Genomic DNA, 21,084 nt, shown 5'->3' on the forward strand with positions numbered 1-21,084 from the left:
GAAAGAAATGACAAACTATTACAATAGAACATCGTCTGCAAATTTTTGGGACTACTGAAACTTCAGCAACTCCAGCATGAGAGATTTTGTGCATAGAGTGTGTGCTGGATTCTTGGTATCATATCACCGTCAATGCTTTTCTTGGTCGCTGGAAGCCACCTGCTGATCAGCTGACGATTTGTTCCGAGCAGGCCGTTTTGATGTCAGCTCTCTTGGTCCAGTCGCCGAAGTATATACTGTCCTACTCGTCGCCTGCAGGAGAGGACGACTGCTCCGATGCGACTCCAATAACACCTGGCAATATTTCTTCTTGCGCAGCCATGCGCATGGGCTCCGACGAACAAGGACTATTGCCGGGAGGACGCCTATCGCGGTTCGCTTCCAATAACACCTCGCATTATTTCTCCTTGCGCAGCAATGCGCAAAGTGTCGGACGAACGAGGACAACTGATCCCGAAAGGAAATACGACGCTGAAGACGATGAGCTACATGGCAAATGCGTGCAACCAAGTGAAATGCCCGAAAAATCCTTGCCGATTTTACTCGAACTGTACGTGAGTTCAAAAAATTGCCGCATCATGACGTATGTGGGCTCAAACGAAAGCTGAGGGCCTCAGCTACATGCTGCGCCACACGAGAAGGCCCTGCGCAGCTTCCGTGCAGCTACAGATCGATCTATGCATGCGCCTTTCCTTGGTGCCACGCATGTACGCGATTCAGCGTTAGCACTTTTTGACAGGTCATGTCACGTGACTGAAGTGCCTACTAGTAGTGTCAGTAGATCTACTGAGTAACAGTTTAGTACACCCAGCATGTGACAATGACTATGTGCATAAAGACTGCAAAGCAAGGGGAGTTCAATATTCATCAGGCCAGGTGCATGCAGCCGCTAGTGCAAGAAAAGAGAAAGATTTTCACAGCCTATTTTTGTAGACTACAAAAGTGCAATGTCCGAAAACATGGTCCTGTCTCTCATCGCTAGCGCTGCGCGTGCGACGAAGAGAAGCTAGCTCGGCCGATGAATGCCTGCATTTTGTGAAGTCGTGGGGTAGGACGCTGGGCTGGCACAAGCATGCCGCTGAATCCTGAGTGGATGGTGATTTAGTGCAAATGCAGCTCACAGCCGGGGCCAGGACACCACTACTGCTCTGGATTTGCGACGGGCAGCTACTAAGTGCGTCGTTGTGGTGTCGGTGCAGCGCCCTCCACTCGAACGGCCGTCGGGATGGATGATGAAGAGCGACGGCCTATTCGCGTGCTGGACTTGCATCAGCTCTGTCGTGATGGCAATGTGGCGGCTCTGCAGCGAGAGCTGCGCGCTGGCCATGACCTGGAGGATCGCTTGAAGGCACGGCAGGGAAAGCTGGCGCTCAACCCCCTCCACCTGGCTGCGGATTTGGGCCAGGTGGACGTGCTACGTTTGCTACTGGATTACGATAACTGGGGAACGATCAACTCCCGCACTGCTGATGGCAGCACGCCATTGCACTTGGCTGTGCAGCATGCTCATCTGTCCTGTGTTAGACTGCTGCTTTGGTACGGGGCACGTTCGGACGTTGCCGATCGCGACCAGCTAACGGCACGAGGTCGTGCGTTGCGTGAGCTACCGAAGGCAAGCAAGTCGGCCGTGTGCCGGCTTCTAGTTAGCCGAGGTATGGTTAATCAGCGGCAGTAATGGCTCGTGACACACATACAACACATATAATTACATGCACGCACACACGCACTCGCACACATGCATTAACACTCCTGTAATCAGGGCAGTTATCAGGGCAGGTTGAAACCGAGCACTGCCCGTAACTAGGAATTACCCGTACCTTAGAACACACACACACACACACACACACACAAACACACACACAAACACACACATACACACACATACACACACACACACACACACACACACACACACACATACACACACACACACACTTACTGCATGCAAGTAAACATATTTTATGCCAATCAATGGTTTCTGGTACCGTTTTTCGTTGACAGGCCAACTGTTGTGGCTCTAGATGAGTTAGAAAGGAGGTACCCGGTAGACAGACATGCCCAGGTTAGGGGGGGGGGGGGTCCGGATTAGAGCCCTCCGGAGTTTTACTGTATATGCAAGGCAGTGGTCGGTGATGGCGGAGGGATTCAATATCTTTACGACTACCCTCTGGTGAGGTAATATCTTTACGACTACCCTCTGGTGAGGTTGCGTGCAGATTCTACCCATGCCACCAGGTGTGAATGTCCACTTTCATACGGTGATGAAATCAACGCATGTTACCAGTACTAGTCTAGTAGTATTTTACATGTGTGTGTGTGTGTGCACGTGTGTGTGTGTATGTGTGTGTGTGTGTGTGCACGTGTGTGTGTTTGTGTGTTCGCATGTGTGTGTGTGTGTGTGTGTGTGTGTGTGTGTGTGTGTGTGTGTGTGTGTGTGTGTGTGTGTGAACATGCATGTGTGTGTGTGCGTGCGTGCGTGCGTGTGTGTGTGTGTGTGTGTGTGTGTGTGTGTGTGTGTGTGTGTGTGTGTGTGTGTGTGTGTGAACATGCATGTGTGTGTGTGTGTGTACATGCATGTGTGTGTGTGTGTGTGCATGTGTTGTAAAATTCACTGTGAGCAGAACTATCACAGCTAGCGCTGAAGCAACCATCACAAGTCGTCAGTCTCTTGCAGCAGATACCATCGTCTGACCTGACCGTTGCCGACGTCGAACTGGCACTGTTCAATGCGTGTCGCAGGGGTCACATCGAGGCTGTCAGTCGCCTACTGCTCAAGAAGCGCATCTCGGTGGAGCGGCTCAATCACGCCGTGACGCTGGCGGCACAGCGCGAGCATCTTGTCGTCGTGGCGATGCTGATGATCTGCCGAGCGTCGGTGGACGGTCGCGTGGACATGGTGCGCTTTCTGTACGGCGAGCGCGACGCCGCCTTGATGCAGGACCCGCCCGAGTGGTATGTGCGTGAGGCTCACGTCCCTGAAATCATTAACGCCGTACAGACGCACGTGCCAATCAGTCTGGCCCTGGAGCGCAAGAGAGATAAGGTAAGCCGGCGACTTCTCACTTGACACCCATCCCTACGCACTGTGTACCTCGAATGGTGCAGATCATTTGCCCTGGGAACACCTTGGGAAAGGATTGCTGGGAGTGCAGACTGCAAAGCGGAGGAGGGTGATGAGTGTGCAGTACCTCCACCGTATGTACACATAATCTTCTACTGAGACTCCCCTGAGCCGCGCAGTCTGTCGTGATTTTTGACACAATTGCGTCAGCAGCCATTTCTGCTGAAGATGCGATGCAAATATTGGCATTGATTATCATTGTGCGTGCGCACGCGCGCGTGTGTGTGTGTGTGTGTGTGTGTGTGTGTATGTGTGTGTGTGTATGCATGTGTGTGCGGTTGTGATCTTGTTTGCCATGCAGGTCGCCCATGAGCTTCTCCTTCGTTCTGACATTGACCGCCACAGTGGCATCGTCAACTGGTATGGCATCGGCTTGCCTCGGCTAGAGCCTCTATGGTTGTCATCAATAGCCTCCTGGTGCACGCGTCTCTATCTCTACTCCAACAAGCTGGTATCATTGCCGTACGCCCTGTTTGACATCAATGCTCTTCAGATGCTTGACCTGTCCGGCAATCACCTGGAAGCTCTTCCCGTGGCTCTTCTGCGCATGCCCAACCTGGCCAAGCTATGGGTGAATCACAATCACCTCAAGAACCTGCCCGAATTCAACCAGTGGTCGCCGAGCCTGCGGATTCTTGACCTGTCGCACAATCACCTGACGTCGCTGCCTGACGGTATCCGCAGTTCTCGTGTCGAGCAGCTCAAGCTGGGTAACAATGACTTCGTCACGTTGCCGTCGGTCATCGGGCGACTCCGCTGCCTGACCAGCCTGGATCTGCGCGGCCTGAGTCGTGTCAAAGCGCTGCCGAAATCTTTCGGCTTGCTTCAGAAGCTGCAGTTCCTGGACGTGTCTGGCACGTCGTTCAACAACATCCCGCCCGCGGCCAGAAACGACCCGCATGCCGTCGTGGCACACATGCGTCAGAAGCTGCGCGACTGCAGCCCGGCATATCGTATGAAACTGGTCGTGCTCGGGGACTCACAGACCGGCAAGAGCAGTGTTGTAGCGTCACTGCGCGGTGACAAGACGTCCATGGGAAAACGCTACGAGAACGAGGCTGAGCTGCGTATATGCAGCATCAAGGTGCCCGGCAGTGGATGGCGCAAGCCAAAGTACATGTTCTCCGTCTGGGACTTCAGCGGCTTTGAGGAGTTCCGCAGCATGCACCACTGTCTCCTATCTGCCCATGCCATGCACTTGCTGGTGTGGAGGGTGACGGATGGCGTGGAGGGAATCCACCGACTGCGCTTCTGGCTGGATAACATCGTCACGTACTCTCCCAACTCTCCCGTACTGGTTGTGGCCACGTTCACGGACAAGCTGACAGCGGAGCAGGTGAACTCTGGCTACGTGGTGTCGATGCGCGAGAGCTTGGCACGACTCATCACACGGCAGCCGGGCTACCAGTGTCTGCAGTTTCACGGCATGGTCGAGACCAGCCTGAACGCAGAGCACGTGCCCGCACTGCGCCAAGCAATCTACCGTGCGGCCACCTCGGTGCAAGTGAACGGCAAGCAGCTGATGGGAATGCCGGTACCGTACAGCTACTCGGCGCTAGCAGAGCACATGGAACGTGTCCGCAACGATCGCAAGGTCATCTTCCAATGCCCCATCCTGGACAAGGAGGACATGTGGAAGCTGGTGACCAAGCAGATTGATAACCATGACATCAACACCGAAGAGGATCTCATGGAAGCTATCCGCTATCTGCACCTCACCGGCGTCATACTGCACTACGAGGTTCCTAACGGAGGTCTGGATCACTTGGTATTTGTCGATCCTCACTGGCTGTATGCCATGCTGGCACGCCTGGTCATGGCGCGCAACCGCGATGCGTTTCAGAAGACGGGCTTTCTCATGCTGAGCGACCTGGAGCCCATCTACGCATGCCACCGATTCCCAATGCAGTTCCACCGTGCCTTTCTGCACCTGCTGAATCGCTTCGGCGTGGCCACCATCTGGGATGACACGTTCTTCTTCGTCAAGAACATGCTGGAAGACATGCCGATGCGTGATCTGGAGCGTTACCTACCGGCCAACCACAAGGTGGCGTGTTTCGTTCGCCTCTACTACATGAATGTTGTTCCTATCAGCTTTGAAAGCCGCCTGCTCACGCGCATTCTCCTGTTGCTGCGCAGCTGGCTAATCATGTGTGATGTGGCCAATACTGATGCCAACCTCAGCATCACAGGCCTGGGCAGAAGCAGGACCGACGCCGGCAGTTCTGACAACGGTTGGGAGTATCAAGCACCGGAGAACACCGCCACCGCCGATACTGCTGCCACTCCTACTGCTGCTGCTGCTGCTGCTGCAACACCACCGACGGCAAACCTGTTCTGCTGGCGCCGCGGCATAGCTTACATCACAAGTAACGGCGTGTGGTTCACGCTGGAGATGGTGCGCAAGTCCAACAGCTCTCGTTGCCTTCAGCTCCGCTCGTCGTCAAACTCCTTTGGCTGTCACCTGATGGCACTAATGGCCACTGCTGTTCACTGTTTGTTCCGTGATTGGTTTCCACACTTGCTGAGCGGCAACGACTCCGTCATGGCCACCGTGCAGATGATTAATTGCGTGAAGTGCCAGCATCGGCGCGAGGAGCACTTTGACCAGCGTGAGCAGCGCAGAGAAGCGCGCGCGGCACGCGAACGTCGAACGTCGTCCGTGGCGGCGGACAGTAGCGACAGTGGCAGCGTCAGTACCATCAGCACTGGTGACTCGCGCGAACCGGAGTTCAGCTTTGGCCAGTGCATCGAAGCGCTGATGGAGTCGGACAGCATAAAGTGCCGTCGCTGCCTTCAGAGCATTCCTCTCATCGATCTCATCCCAGAGGTCATGCTCGTCCACGTGAAATCTCATCCGATCGTCGAATACGCCACACTTCTCGTGAGAGACCTGAAGCGCTGTTCAGACAGTATCACTGATGTCAGTGAAGGAAATGGTATCTACAACGGCGAACCGGTTGTGGTGCGGGTCTTCGCAACGGCTACCCCTCAAACGTTTGCCGTAGAGACGTTTGATGATGAGATCGACAGGGCATTGGAGGACGAGGCGGAAATTCTTCCTCAGGAGCAGACGGAAGAGCAGGTGGTACTTGAGCGAGCCTACCATCAGCTGCGACTTGAGAGCGTGGGCCTATGCTCAGTCAAGCATCCAAACATGCTGCAGTGCCTGGCACTGTGCCTGCGACCGCCGGCGCTGGTGCTGCCCATTTCCAATTTCCAGCGCCTCAACGTCGTGCTGTTCAATGATCGGCAGGAACAGCGGCCGCCTATCACACGCCTGTACCTGATGCATTGTGCCGCGCAGCTGTCCAGCGCACTGCGCTACATACACAGCCTGCACATAGCACACCTGGGTGTGAGCAGCTCTGCAGTGCTGGTGGCGTCAACTGACTTCAACGTGAAGCACACCGTCCAGCTAGGTAACGTGGCGAATGGCAGCCGGGTTTGGCCTTCGGGTTCACGAGGTATGCGCGGTGTTCCCGGCTATCAGCCACCGGAGATGTTACACCACAATGGCGAACAGGAGTACGATGGAATTGCTGCGGATAGTTATGCGTTGGCAATGGTCCTGTTTGAGATGGTTGCCCGTGAGCCAGCCGTCACTATCAACGAGCAGGACTTGAACGAGGAAGTGCTCAACGGTTGGCGACCACCCATCATGTCTGCAGCGCCAGCCAAGTGCGGCCTCCCAGCGATGACAGCACTTGCGGTGAGATGCTGGAGATCAGACCCACCCAGTCGACCGATTGCCAGCCGCTGTGAGGCCATGCTGCGTGCTATTGATGCTAATCTCCTGCTTGGCGGTGATCTGATGCACCCGAACACTGTTCCACGGCTGGCTGTGTACGCGCAACAAAAGGACCAGGTGTGGATCTGCGATGACAGCGGCGAGCATGGCTGCTTGGTGACGGCATTCGACGCACGTCGCCTCTCCAAGCTGGCCCTACACGAGGTTGCACAGGCCCGCGTGATGGCCATGTGCACTGTGATGCCACCACGCCGTGAAGTGCCTTCATCCCTACCAGCAATGGGTAGCAACGTCGGTGGTGGCGGTATAGGTCTGCCAGTGATGAACGAGCAGATCTGGCTGGCCCTGCTCAATGGCTCCGTGCAGGTGATTGACTGTACAAAGTACCACTGTATCCGTGAGGTTATGACACCTGATGTATGCATTGCTTTGCACTCCTCACCCAACACCGTCTTCATGGCACTGGCCAATGGACGTGTGCTGGCCGTTCCTTCCAGCGAACCCATACTCAGTGGCAAGCTGAACATTGTTGCCGAGACGACGCTACGCCTCGGCTCTCTGCGCTCCATGGTTCTGGTGGCCGGCAAGGAGCTGTGGTGCGCACACCAGAATCGCGTTGTCTTCCTGGCCCTGCCCAGTCTTGAGCATATAGACACCTGGGAGTGCAGCACGGCCGGCATGATTTGTGACCTGGTCTACGACGAGGCACATGGCAGAGTCTGGAGCTTCCTCTGGCGCACGCTTGATCTGCTCTGCTGGCGTGCTGACAACAGAGACCTAGTGTTCAAAGTGAATCTAGCCACTATCGAGTTTGCTCCGGAGTGCATGCGGACGGGAAAGTCTCGTGGCCCCGCTGGCACGGCTGTAGATGAGACTGACGGAGGTGATGGTGCAGATGATGATGATGGCGATGATGATCAAACGAGATCTCTGCCCACCTGTGTTCCGCAGGATCTGCTGTCTCCCAATTCCGACGATGACAACAAAACGGAGCCGCTGCACAATCAGAAGGTCTCGTTCCAAGCCAGCGTGACGGGCGACAAGCACATTCAGCGTGTGCTGCCCGTGCAGGATACACTCTGGATCGGACTCGTCGACGGATGCGTTCTCATCTTGAAAGCCGACAGCCTGCAGCTGCTGGCCGTGCTCACGCCCCACCTGGAGGGAGTGCGGTGTCTGCTCAAAGTTCCCGCCAAGTATGGTGCATGCGGGGGCACCAGCAGCGGTGGGGTGGTGATCACTGGCGGTCGCGGCCGTCAACCGGCCGTGCAGTATCTGCTCAGCGCCGAAGAGGAGTGCCGTCTGCAGGCCATGGTCGAGGAGGACAGAAAGTGGCCCGGCTCGCAGACAACCAGCCTGCCCAGCAGTCATCTTGGCAGCATACATGACGCCAGCACTGGAGCTCTACTGCTCTGGGAGGCGGTGTCGTCCGAGACCCTCATCACGCTGCAGCAACGACAGTTAGAGGCTACTAGCACAATCTACTGATCGCGACGCTTTGTCGTCAAATACATGCCGTGATCCTTCTTATTCTATCATTCGTCTCTGCTGGTGCATGTGCAAGGATGACAACAATGCAGTTCATTCGCCGTGCCATTCAGCAGAGCAGCATGCTCCCTGGAGGTAACTTGTTTGCTGTGCTCTCATGTCTAGAAGACCCATATCACTTGCACTTGACTCAATTTGTTGCACTAGACTGAATTGTCACTTACTGCACTGCTCTGCACCATTCACACTGTACATATGACGCCCGCTCTCGTAACTCTTCCCTTCCCTCTCTTCTCTGCACTAAACTGGTCAGAGGCCAGCGTGGCCTGCCCAGTTACCATAGTAACATACCTGACACGAGCATATTGTACATGTTACTGTACATACGAACACTGACATCTGGCACTGTCGTTTTGCAGCAGCTTATCAATTCTGCCACCACAACATACATCCGCCATCTCCTGCCTATTGATACATTGTGATAGTGGCATGCCAGAGTGCTGCTTTGCTAGTATTCCCATTCTTATGGGCATGTTCCACTGCCATATTTATCGACTTTCACGGTCTCTGCCCTTTCTTATATTCTTTTTTTTATGAAATTTTGACAAAACGAACTCCATATTTCAATTTTGAAGTCACACGTGACTGCCTCTTATTTTGACCTCTATTTCCTTGAGCACATCTACACTGATACCGTTACATTATCTGATTTCCCGTGATCACCGAATTGCCCGGGTGAATTTCTTATCTGTTTCTGACTCGTGATGATTTATTTCACTTGCACTGATCATTCGAGTAATACGAATGGACTGTCAATGCTTAGATGTCCATGTCACTTGTGTGCAAACTAGGACATTTGAAGATTTCATATTCTAGTGTGTGAATCGTGTGACTGATATGCTGTAGTGTGCTGCTGGGATCTGGCATTGAGTTGGCCCGACCAGGTTGCAGCTAGCTGTGTGGACTCAGCTTTTTGACCGCCGGGCATGCATCTAGCTACCAAGCTCACTGTCCGGCCATTGTCGCGTTCCATCAGCCAGCTTGAACCCGAACGACTATGGTGCTGTCGAAGATAATAATGAACGCTGGACCGCCCCTTGGTCGTTTTACATACCATCATCATGGTCATGATTAATAATACTTCGAAGTAATTATTATTATGTGCATGCACATTCTTGTATTGTGGATTTGCACATACATGTACAAGTACCTGTATTCACGCTGAGCTGAGGTTGATCTGATTCTCTACCCAGATCAAGCAGTGATCATCTGCTACAATAGCTCGGTATCCAGGTATCTACCAAACCGTGGCATAGCACTTGGCAGCCCCGAACGGGCCGAAGACGTATCGTCACGATGTAACGTCGCTACATCATGTGGTGGTCCAGACTGATGTCCGCCAAGATGCTGTCTTTGTGGTTGTCAGACTGGATCGGTGACCCTGTACTGAGAGCGAGAGGCTACATTGTACAAAGTACTTTGTCTCACTCTGTCTTTGTCTTTGCCTTTGGCTACATAATATACAGTGACAATGACTGTCATGATGTTCACCCTGGCCTGGCCCTGGCCTCTCCTTTGCACAATTGCAGCCTGAGATTTATAATAGGTAGTTGATCACATGTACGCCATTTGCATGATTTATGGAGAATGAAAAGGTTGTCAGATCCTTGGTGCGGGTAGAGTTGAGCCGTTCCATTCTAGACCCATGATCCATTTCGTCGATCATCAGTTTTTGTTTTGTTACAGACTCGTCGAGCGGTTAGCAGCGAACCTTGTTGGGAGCTCTCCCCGTTCTCGTTATCCGCGGATAGGCGAAAGAAGAGACCCGAGTTCGAAGCTGCCTCGGACAGTCCGAGTGGAGGACGGTGGTTTTCTGGATCACGGTATCAAAGAGTTTAGTTGTTGTTCCTGGAGACTTGAGCACTCGAGTGAAGGTAGTGCTGGTGGTGATCTTTGCCTTTGGTTGTCAAGAGGAGGGCGAACGGAGCGGCCAGTAAAATGAGCGGTGGCGGTGTGCCAAGGCCAGAAGTGGTCAGCTCCTGGCTGAAAGGTCCCAGTTTCCCGACATCGGGTCACTCGCCCAGCCTGCTGTGCAACAACCTGAGTGTAGCGCGCTGCAAGAGCGCCACCAGGGAGACAGGCCTGTATGCTTTCGCCAGCGGACATCATTCGGTGATGGCATCGCGAATCAGCGACTCGGCTGGCAAATCTGAGGGGGTCAACGTGGCTCAGCTGACCCTGATGAGGTTCAGTAGCTCCTCCAAGTACTTTATGCCCATCACTCAGGTTGGTTTGTCTTCGGTTTCACTCGTAAGATATCCATACAGACAATCACATACTGACCCAGAATAAGGTAACAGACCTGACACCTTCTCAATCTGTAGATACATGTACACGTTGCTCGGTGATATTACCGGTACGCATCTACATGTTTCATAGTGAGGTCACAGTGTTCTCCCTGGTACAAGAAGTTCAGCATCAGTAGCTGTTCTACAGTAGACTCATACGGCCAAGAACGCGGTTTCAGAGGGCCAGCCTAGCAAAGTTCTTATTTTTCAGCGCCCCAGGCTACGTTCTTATTTCGCGTTCTTACGCGTCCAACATGACCCGTGACGCTCATGTACAATGCACTTAGTCTTTGCGCTACATGTACCGGTTGTACACTTTACATGCACGTACGTGTAGTATGAAGCGCTGCACTGGGTGATGTTTTCACGAGGACCCGACAAGAGTTTGTGGTTGCGGACTTGGTTTTCGTGTACTCGGACAAGATCATGAAGGTGCAATCCGCTTGCAAAACAAACCGGCCCTCAATATCACGTCTCTTTCTCTCTCTTCTTAAAAATCTTGGAGTTCGTTCTTAAATCCAGGCTGGGGCGTTCTTAGATTTCCAGCCTGGACGTTCTTGGGCGCCACGTTCTTGGGCGTACGAGTCTACTGTAGTCATTCATTGGTTGGGCAAATTGCACCGTGCCTGATTTCCACAACACTACACACTCAGTGACTGGCTAACTGACCAAACGGTAGACCCACAACATGTGTGTTAACAGGGAGTCATAGCATCCAGTGAGACGACACGAGATTATAGCACTCGCAACAATGTGTGTTTCGACCCCATGCTGGAAGTTCTGCTTGGTCCGTTATCTATGCAACTCATGATTGCGATCGCGGCCTTGACCTGCTGACCCAAACGCGACCCAGTCCAACGATGCCCTGTGAGCGCTATAATTATGCAAGCACGTAACAGTTATATACACACTTGAGAGGAATGAAAAGCGTTTCTGCTGTAACTCTGAGTTTCACGGTTTTAACCGATCATCAGACAGCAACAGCAACAGTTGCTGCCTGATGATCGGTTAAAGCCGTGAAACTCAAAGTTTCAGCAGAAATGCTTTTCATTCCTCTCAAGTGTGTGTAGACCCGGGTGCTCGAATGAGACACAGGGTACCAAAACAGAAACAGCTTGAAATTGTACCTAAACTTATTCCGATTTCGTTCAGTTTTCACATTTACCATCAACATACGGCCCGCTAACGGTATGCCAAATTTCAGCTCTGCCCGGTAAACGGTTTTTGAAATACTCGCGACCCACTTTTTGTTGGGTCCTTGATTCGAGGATGTGGATCTTCGGTACGGTGCTGCCAAAGACCTGCTGAATCTGCGGCTCCGCTGACCATCTTGCTCTCAAAAACGAAGTAGTACGTTACTACTCCCTGCCCTCAACTGCCATAACAAGCGTAGACGATGGTAGACCCGTGTGCTTGAATCGGAGACGATCTGACGAGTTCGCTGTTTCTGATTCGAGCACCCAATTTTCAAATAAAAAATCCGAAGGAAATACGACAATTTTACTGCGTACTGTAAGCTGTGTTGTAGCGCACCCAGGTTCTGAATTCCTGCTGGGTGGGTCAAGCCAGACTCTCTTCCCTGTTCCATCGCCTCTCCAAAAGTATATTCTGACATTGTTGAGATTTACAGATGAGAAATTTCACACCTGTCAAATCGTTTCTGATTCGAGCACCCGGGTCTACTAGGCACTGCACCCGGTGTATTGAGCACTGTCACGAGCAACCACAACTCCCTCCGAGTTTACAGTTATATAAATAATTGGCCCTACCCTAGTGAGACGACTGGAACGAGCATCCTGGGATGGGAAACCCACACCGTTGAGCGTTACAGTCAGCCGTGTCATCTCCCTGTATGCTATGACTACCTGATCTACACCGTCTACTGCGGGTTACCAATCAAAGAAGTCCCACCACCAACACCAGCAGCACCATCACCACCACCACCTCAGTTCATCCATGTTCAAGTCGGGCTATCAGAGTCAGGATACTCTCCCACTCATCCCACCATCTCAACCTTGAAACGACTACGTCGTCGTGTTCATTCACTGCTACTATGAGCTGATCCATGCACACGCATGCACCACCAATGATCTTGAACCAGTATTCCACCGCGAGAACAGGCTTGGCAGGCTTGGCACAGGGTGTTTTTCCTCTCCAAACAGGCATCTGATAATTGAACTCTGCCTGGATCATACGAGTATATCAGCCGCTATCACTAATGTAGGCCAGGCAGTTATTTTGTGTTGGGTCAGAGCGCTCTCAACTAGTGCTTGAAAGATGACAATGATTCGGGAAGACTTCAGGAACGTGTCCTGGTCTCCCTCGTTGTGTTGCTTTCATGGAATGAAAATGCATCATCGGCCCAATCCTGGTTTGTGTCTGTTTGGGGTGTTGTTCTCACAGGTCTCTCATGTCATGCTGGACCGAGACAGTCCGATCTGGGTTGCTTGTGGCGTGTTTGGTGCTATGGTAAGATAATGCAGTGTGCCAATGATATAGCATGAGCAAGCCTATGCACACTCACACACACACACACACACACACACACACACACACACACACACACACACACACACACACACACACACACACATACACACACACACATACACACACGTACACACACACACACACACACACACTCACAGAGGCACACACACACACACACTCACAGAGGCACACACACACACACCTGTCCTGTAGAGTCACTGCCGCAAAAGGGTCACGTGATCCCATCACTGGGAAACTTGAGAAGAGAGAGAGAGAGGACACGACGCTCGATGACGCTCCAGGTGCACGGGTAGTCGCATCCGCTTGCCGCATATGCACACACACACACACACACACACACACACACACACACACACACACACACACACAGACACACACACAGGCACACACCTGTCCTGTCCTGTAGAGTCACTGCCGCAAAAGGGTCACGTGATCCCATCACTGGGAAACTTGAGAAGAGAGAGAGAGAGGACACGACGCTCGATGACGCTCCAGGTGCACGGGTAGTCGCATCCGCTTGCCGCATATGCACACGTGCTGAAAGGCCGAGCGCTCCTCTGCTGTTGGTCTATGCGCCACCCTTGAACAGCGATGCCTTCCCCGTCCCCGGACACCGCGAAAGCAGCGACCACACCTGTCACAATGCGCGGCACAACATCCCTCCGCCGGTGCCGACGTTCCGGTAGTTCCAGGTGGCACTGCGGCATCCACCGTTGAGGCACACACATGCCGGACCAAGCCACCGCCCGCACTGACTGGCGCCCCGCTGCTCAGACACAGGCCGCGTACGCTCCTCCAGACACTTATGCCGAGCCATGTCTCCTTTCCGTGCAAAATCCCGTCCGCATACCGTACATACCACTCGGGGCGGAGGCTCAGGCACATTGTCAGGCTCTTGGTAGGTGCTGCGCCACTCCGCGCGGGACTCACATGCAACATCATACCATGATGCCTCCACGCCACGGGCACGTAGATCCCGGACAGCACAGTCCTTCCATCTGCGGCGTGGGCCATGTGCTGGGCGACGCTGCAAGAAGGAGCCAAACAGTACCTGTTTTGGGATGCGGTTGTCCGGCATCCGCGCCACATGCCCCAACCACTCCAACCGCCGATGTGCAATTTTGTCCTTAATCGTCTCGGAGTCTCCCCAGCGCACCAGCAGCTCTTCGTTGGTGATGTGTTCGTCCCACATCCGGCTTCGAGAGACCCCGAGGATGGATCGGATGCACCTCATGCTGAAGGTTGAGAGCTTCTGCAGGTCATGTTGAAGCACTCAGAGCCATACAACAGCAGGGACAGAACGCAAGCATTGAATACGCACCGCTTGGTGTGCATCAGCAGATGTGGATTGGAGGATACAGACCTCCGAAGAGCACCGCAGGCCCTGGAGGCTTGGGCAATCCTTGCGGCGATGTCCCGGGACGAACGGCAACCGCTGTCCACTACAGAACCGAGGTATTTGAAATGCGGTACGCATTCCACCTCCACACACACACACACACACACACACACACACACACACACACACACACACACACACACACACACAGATGGACGGACACTGTGAGAAGAAACTGCATAATCATACATGTACATACCTTCTACTGTTGGAAACGCAACGCGTAAACTGAACCATCCAACAAGTCCCCCCCCCCCCCCACTACCACCACCAATACACAGGCAATCACACTGACACAACGAGGTATAAAATGCGATTGCGTGGCTGCTGTTCTTGCATCTTGTTGTTCTTGTAGATAAACAGTGGTTGGGAGAAGCAGGTGATTCTCGGGAAGTTACGCCTAGAGTCAGCCTCCAAAGAAGACAACCTGGGCAAGAAAGGGGACTGGTATGCTGATGGTAAGCAACAGTAGTCAAACATGCCTTCGTATTCTCAGACCCCAACACAATGAGCAAGTAGATCTACACAACCCAACCAGTATTTCTCACCAATTTTCCAGTATGTCCCACTGCCAACGGTATAATATAGGGAACGTGTGCAGATAACTCTCTTGGCTTGAGAGAAGTCTCTCTCCGGGGCCCCCACCCCCACCCCTCTCTCTCAAAACGTCTCAATGCATGTTCTAAGCCTGAAGCGTAAGGGGCGCAATAACCTCGAGAAGCGCTTCAACCTAGACCAAAAGCAGATCATTACATTGAAGATTGGAGCTGTTTCCCTGCCTCACATCCTCAAGTTCTTAGCCGTCCAAGGTATTTGGCAACAGCTTGAGTGTCCAGTCCATGCGGTGATGTGCTGGCAAATGTCAAACTAGAATATTCTTAAAATACAACACTAGTGAGCTGAACCATGAACAGGAAAACTTTTTGAGATCTGATGATGTTGAAAGATCCAATGCACAATGCAATAGCCTACCAATTGTTCCTCATGTGTATGGGACGGGGAAGCAACGGTTAGGTTAGGAGCGCATGTATTTTTCTTCTCACTAAACTGACTCCTGTTGCTGTTCTTGGTCTTGTCGAAAAATTCCTTTGCAGAGTTTCTTCGTGGTGTTTGTGGCCATGGCGGTGTACTGTATCTAGGTAAGACAGTATGGGTAGATGAATACATCTACACTTACTCTCAGAGTTGTTTGATCATACGGTTGCGGAAGCAACTGCATGCGTGACATTGCTGCTGTTTATGTATGGAGTGGAGGGAATGTTGATGTACCAAACACTCTGCTACACGGTAATAATGTGTACATGAAATTGCCGGGGCTACAATGAATGTTCTATGTGGCTGGAGAATCCTAGTCTCATTCAAACGTACACGTATGTTCTAACATTCAAGGACTTGTGTGTTGTGTGTTGCACCCTACGTGGGAGCTCACCCTCGCAGTCTAGGTCTGTCAAGAAGCTATCTGTTAGCAACCTAGAGAACATTATTATCCATGATCCACATGCAACCTTCCGTCTCTTCTTTCTTTTGGATTTGGGAGTGAATAGCAACCAGACCCTCCTATCTTGTGTTTACACAGCCCCACATGAGATTGACTGTTCTCCAATGTCACCTATCGGCGTTGGGTGTGCACTGTGCAGCGATAACAGTGAGACAGGACTTTCCATCATCGTCCTATGCCTGACCATGATTGCTGTACATCAATCCGGGAAATTCTCTCATGCTCCGATTGAAGAAACCACTCCACATGTCCTCCATGATCACGCCGTGTAATACTGAGCAGTGGACCGGCCATCCTCCTACATCCACCCTGCTGCACTGTGCATGTCTTACCACCACCATCCATGCAGATCAGTGCCAGGAAAAGATGTAACCCTATGCGTGTACCTTTAATGTACTCGTGTCCACCCTAGGCCATTCTTCGGGCGACATCCTCCGGTGCACGTTGTCCCCTTCTGAGGAATGGCCGACCATGGCGATTCGCGCCAAGGAGAAAGCCGACGGTGTGCCGGATGACAAGCGGTCTGAAGTGACTATCACACAGCTATCCCGCTTCACCACCGAGCACCATCAAGCTGCCATCATGGACCTGCACACGGATGGAAAGACGCTGGTAAGCTGCGACGAGAACGGTGTCATCGTTGCCTGGAGTCTGAACGGGAAGGATCAAGCCAGGGTCACGGCAGTGTGCGACAGATGGCGGTACGTCGGACACTGGTGCAGCGGTCTGTGTGTGTGTGTGTGTGTGTGTGTGTGTGTGTGTGTGTGTGTGTGTGTGTGTGTGTGTGTCCCATATGGTGCAGTGGTATGTGCAGTCGATTTCCAATCGAGAGGTTGCGGGTTCAATTCCCGACGATTATGGTCGCACACGTCTTTTTCTTCTCTTTCTCATTCTCCTGGCTCTTCTTTCATTCTCCTGGATGGTTACCAACAGCCAGTGTATGCCGGAGTATGTGGTGTGGCGTGTGTATCGTGTGTGTGTAAAAAGTAAAAAGTAAAAAAAGAATGAAAAAATGGAAAAATGAAAAATAGGGATTCACTGGCCAGAAAAAAAGCCACTTCAATCAGCTGTGTGGTGGATACCAGGCTAAAATTAGTGGCGGTCAATTCATCAGCCTTGCAAGCTGTTGAATGGTGTAATCCCAGCACAAGTTGCTATGTCTAACATAGCTGTTCGCTATCATCGCTTCCGCGATGGGTAGGTGTGTGTGTGTGTGTGTGTGTGTGTGTGTGTGTGTGTGTGCGCGCGCGCACGCCGTGCATGTATGTACGTCGCTGACCGGGTATGGATTGTTGCTTTAATTAAAGGCAGTGTTGTCATCCATCACAGTAATCATGCAATTTGTTTCTTGCTGAAGTATCCTGTGTCCACTACTGTAACATAAGCGGGTACATGACACATTGTGTACAATAATAATATCATGCAGTTTCTACAGAATATCGGTATGCCTCAGTGAGAATAGATAGTAGAAGCCTGGCTGAACACACATGAATGGTGGCCAATCCTGTAACATAACTATTAGACTATTGCCTAGTTAGTCTCTCTTTCTTTCTTTTCTTTACATTTCGCCAGGCCACATGCATGCATCACAGCCCGTCTGATTCCGGGAGTGAACCTTGTTGCCGCTGGTTACAAGACCGGTCATATCCGCCTGTTGCGACCGGGTGACCTTAGCCTGGCTGTGGAGATCTGTGCACATGCCAAGACTATGACTGCCCTGGATGTGGCACGGAACCGAGTGAGTCACTGTTCACGCATGCAAGCTGCTATCATGCACATACACACACACACACACGCACACATGCACACACAGACACAGACACACACACACACACACACACACACACACACACACACACACACACACACACACACATATAGATCACATGATCACCGAATGTGCCGCGTTGGAATACATGTCACAATGTCAGCAGACAACAAGCAGCGGTGGTGGACTGAGGATGTAGCCTTCCCATTCACAGAAAAAGTCCAGCGGTGCAAGGGAATGGGAATCTTAATGTGCGGGTGCTTGTTTTCCCTCCAATTATTCAGTGGCAGCATGTGCGCTAGATTCATGTCCATGACCGAGCGAACAGCAGTGCTGACACTGACAGTGCATATCTTGCTCTGTTCTGCTCAGATTGTGTCTGCTGGAGAGGATAGCTACTGTCGTGTTTGGTGCGTTCAAGAGACTGCTGCTGGAGTGTACAATGTAAGTACAACCGACGCACGTTCAAACAAAAAGACCATCATTCATTGTGATCCGTGTGATGCATACAGCTTGTTTGCTGGGCATGTAGCTGACCGAGAAGGAAGAGACTGGTGTACATGAGAGGCACATCACACCAGGTCACTTCTTACCCCAGTGTTGTGTCAAACGCAATAAAGGTCTAAGTTTACATTTAAACACGAGCACGCACTCATGCGCCTGGTCATGTTCACACTGCTATCAAGAGTACATAACCAAGAGTGTGCAACTCGACGACCCCCCCCCCCCCAGCCCACGGCGGAATTTTCTTATGACATCAGTCTTTGGCGGCGGTTTGGCTCATTGATGCCATCATGCGTAGCCAGAGATCAAAGTACAAATAAGCTGTACATTACAGCTGTGGTAGTCGAAGCAGAACAACGGACGATAGATTGATGTGTCTTGAACCCGACGAACTCTCACCGTATCTACAAAACAAGCGCGGGAAAGTATACCCACTTCGTCATAATTCTGCCAAAGAATGACGCAATAAAAAAATTCCGCCGTGGGTGAACCCATCGCAGCTCAAGATAGTCGAGTTGCACACTCTTGCGGGTTATGTACTCTTGCTGCTATGTATGTTGTGCACCTACTTTCCCATCATCCCATGCTCCGCAGTGCACACCTGTATGCAGCCTAGTCTCCTTCTTCTTCAGACAGCAGCTGGGGTTCTGGAATACAGTGATGACTGGGGTACTGACATACAGTAATGGCTCGCCATGGAGACCCATCAGAGCAGCCTTCTCTTTTAAGCCTTGATGGCTTTGAAGTCAAAGGAAGACTTGCTCGACCCATAGGACCTTTAACTGCTTCTATTGCAGCAGATCGGATGCCCACCCTCCACTCCTGAGCCCCCCCCCCCCCCGCAAAATATTCGAGTGTTTTTTCCACTGGTACTTGTTTCTCATAGTTTTTTTTTCTGGGTATCCTCATCCATTGTGTTTCACGATAGGTTGAACAGGAGCACTACGTATTTGCAGAGGACGGTATATTCACCGGAGTTGGCTTCAGCGGCGACGACGCACACACGTACTACATGGCTATGTATGACCTACCCAGTATACCCAGTGGGAACAGAGTGTTGCTGTGAGTTGCTGTGAGGCCACCATGTGCTGCTGATGGAGCTGTGAGGACCAGCTGTCACCGATGGTGATCTGTAGAGTACGGGCTAGCTGTGGTAGGCTTGAGCCAGAACAACCCAGAACCTTTGCTTGACTTTAGACATGTTGCTGTTCTGGAAGCTCTTGCTTGGCAAGAAGTGTGCAGCGGATAGCTGTAGGCTTCGAGAGTGCGGGGTACTGGATCACTAAGAGAACACTCTGTGAAGTATAGGTTCGAGTGGGAGATGGATGCCGCACATGGCTACACTACAACTGAACATGTGCATACAACACTGGTGTCTGCACCGTATGGCAGCATTCCCCCTGAAACTGCCTTGTTCCGTACGCAGTCACCGTTGAATCATGTAAAATGAACGTGGTGCAATGTGTACATGTACATAGTGTACGCAGTGAGTCCTCCTGAGTATGGATGCAGCCATTGACTATACACTGGCCTGGTGCTCATTGATCTGATCCCCTTGCAGTTCAGGATACTACGACTATCCGCACATTCGTATTATTTCCATTCATAATATTATTATTTGTAGCAACGCGATTGCTCATAAACTTACCTGTGCTCTTTCTATTGACGCCTGAAAGTATAATTCATTAATTGTGCACTTTGTGCAACTATTTTTTCTTAAAATATTTAAATTTAATAGCAATGCTATTAAATTTACTTCGAAGTAAATATTTAAAAAAAGATTCTATCGTCTGCATACATGTATGTGGCGTTCTGCGTTGTAGTGGGCCCCATGTGTAAAGTAACGTTAGAGAGAGAATTCTTCTAGTAGTGCTGGGAGGAATGTTCGAACCAGGGAGTTGTAAAATGCCAGGTAGTTTACGACTCCCTGGTTCGAACATTCGAATATCCTAGAATGTTTTTGAAGGAAAAAAAACATTTGAACGAAAAGCCAACATTCGAACTTCCGAGTGTTCCAATGTTGATCTGCATTTGAGCATAAGATGCACGTTTGATGGGCGCACGGGTGCTGTACTGTACAGAGTGTGTGTGTGTGTGTGTGTGTGTGTGTGTGTGTGTGTGTGTGTGTGTGTGTGTGTGTGTGTGTGTGTGTGTGTGTGTGTGTGTGTGTGTGTGTGTGTGTGTGTGTGTGTGTGTGTGTGTGTGTGTGTGTGTGTGTGTGTGTGTGTGTGTGTGTGTGTGTGTGTGTGTGTGTGTGTGTGTGTGTGTGTGTGTGTGTGTGTGTGTGTGTGTGTGTGTGTGTGTGTGTGTGTGTGTGTGTGTGTGTGTGTGTGTGTGTGTGTGTGTGTGTGTGTGTGTGTGTGTGTGTGTGTGTGTGTGTGTGTGTGTGTGTGTGTGTGTGTGTGTGTGTGTGTGTGTGTGTGTGTGTGTGTGTGTGTGTGTGTGTGTGTGTGTGTGTGTGTGTGTGTGTGTGTGTGTGTGTGTGTGTGTGTGTGTGTGTGTGTGTGTGTGTGTGTGTGTGTGTGTGTGTGTGTGTGTGTGTGTGTGTGTGTGTGTGTGTGTGTGTGTGTGTGTGTGTGTGTGTGTGTGTGTGTGTGTGTGTGTGTGTGTGTGTGTGTGTGTGTGTGTGTGTGTGTGTGTGTGTGTGTGTGTGTGTGTGTGTGTGTGTGTGTGTGTGTGTGTGTGTGTGTGTGTGT

At 51.6% G+C, this 21,084-nt stretch overlaps 2 protein-coding genes across 2 annotated transcripts; both read left to right on the forward strand.

Annotated features, from left to right (window-relative positions):
* Positions 1–912: 912 nt before the first annotated feature.
* LOC135805469 (leucine-rich repeat serine/threonine-protein kinase 1-like) lies at positions 913–9,228 on the forward strand. Its single transcript, XM_065319506.1, has 3 exons — positions 913–1,652; positions 2,622–3,043; positions 3,423–9,228. Exons 1-3 carry the CDS (start codon positions 1,226–1,228, stop codon positions 8,358–8,360), a joined length of 5,787 nt encoding a protein of 1,928 aa, XP_065175578.1. The 5' UTR covers positions 913–1,225; the 3' UTR covers positions 8,361–9,228.
* Positions 9,229–9,863: 635 nt separating this feature from the next.
* On the forward strand, positions 9,864–20,152 carry LOC135805472 (uncharacterized). Its single transcript, XM_065319509.1, has 8 exons — positions 9,864–10,646; positions 13,112–13,177; positions 14,974–15,076; positions 15,713–15,757; positions 16,529–16,817; positions 17,689–17,854; positions 18,257–18,328; positions 19,317–20,152. The coding sequence occupies exons 1-8, from the start codon at positions 10,359–10,361 to the stop codon at positions 19,452–19,454; spliced, it is 1,167 nt and encodes a 388-aa protein (XP_065175581.1). The 5' UTR covers positions 9,864–10,358; the 3' UTR covers positions 19,455–20,152.
* The last annotated feature ends 932 nt before the right edge of the window (positions 20,153–21,084 follow it).

Source organism: Sycon ciliatum, chromosome 1 (assembly GCF_964019385.1).
Source record: "Sycon ciliatum chromosome 1, ocSycCili1.1, whole genome shotgun sequence".
Lineage (NCBI taxonomy): Eukaryota > Metazoa > Porifera > Calcarea > Leucosolenida > Sycettidae > Sycon > Sycon ciliatum.

Coding starts and splice junctions, on each gene's coding strand:
- LOC135805469 (XM_065319506.1), top strand. CDS start 1,226: ATGGATGATGAAGAGCGACGGCCTATTCGCGTGCTGGACTTGCATCAG. Junction 1,653..2,621: donor CCGGCTTCTAGTTAGCCGAG/GTATGGTTAATC, acceptor CACTGTGAGCAG/AACTATCACAGCTAGCGCTG. Junction 3,044..3,422: donor TGGAGCGCAAGAGAGATAAG/GTAAGCCGGCGA, acceptor TTTGCCATGCAG/GTCGCCCATGAGCTTCTCCT.
- LOC135805472 (XM_065319509.1), top strand. CDS start 10,359: ATGAGCGGTGGCGGTGTGCCAAGGCCAGAAGTGGTCAGCTCCTGGCTG. Junction 17,855..18,256: donor TGGATGTGGCACGGAACCGA/GTGAGTCACTGT, acceptor TGTTCTGCTCAG/ATTGTGTCTGCTGGAGAGGA. Junction 18,329..19,316: donor CTGCTGCTGGAGTGTACAAT/GTAAGTACAACC, acceptor GTTTCACGATAG/GTTGAACAGGAGCACTACGT.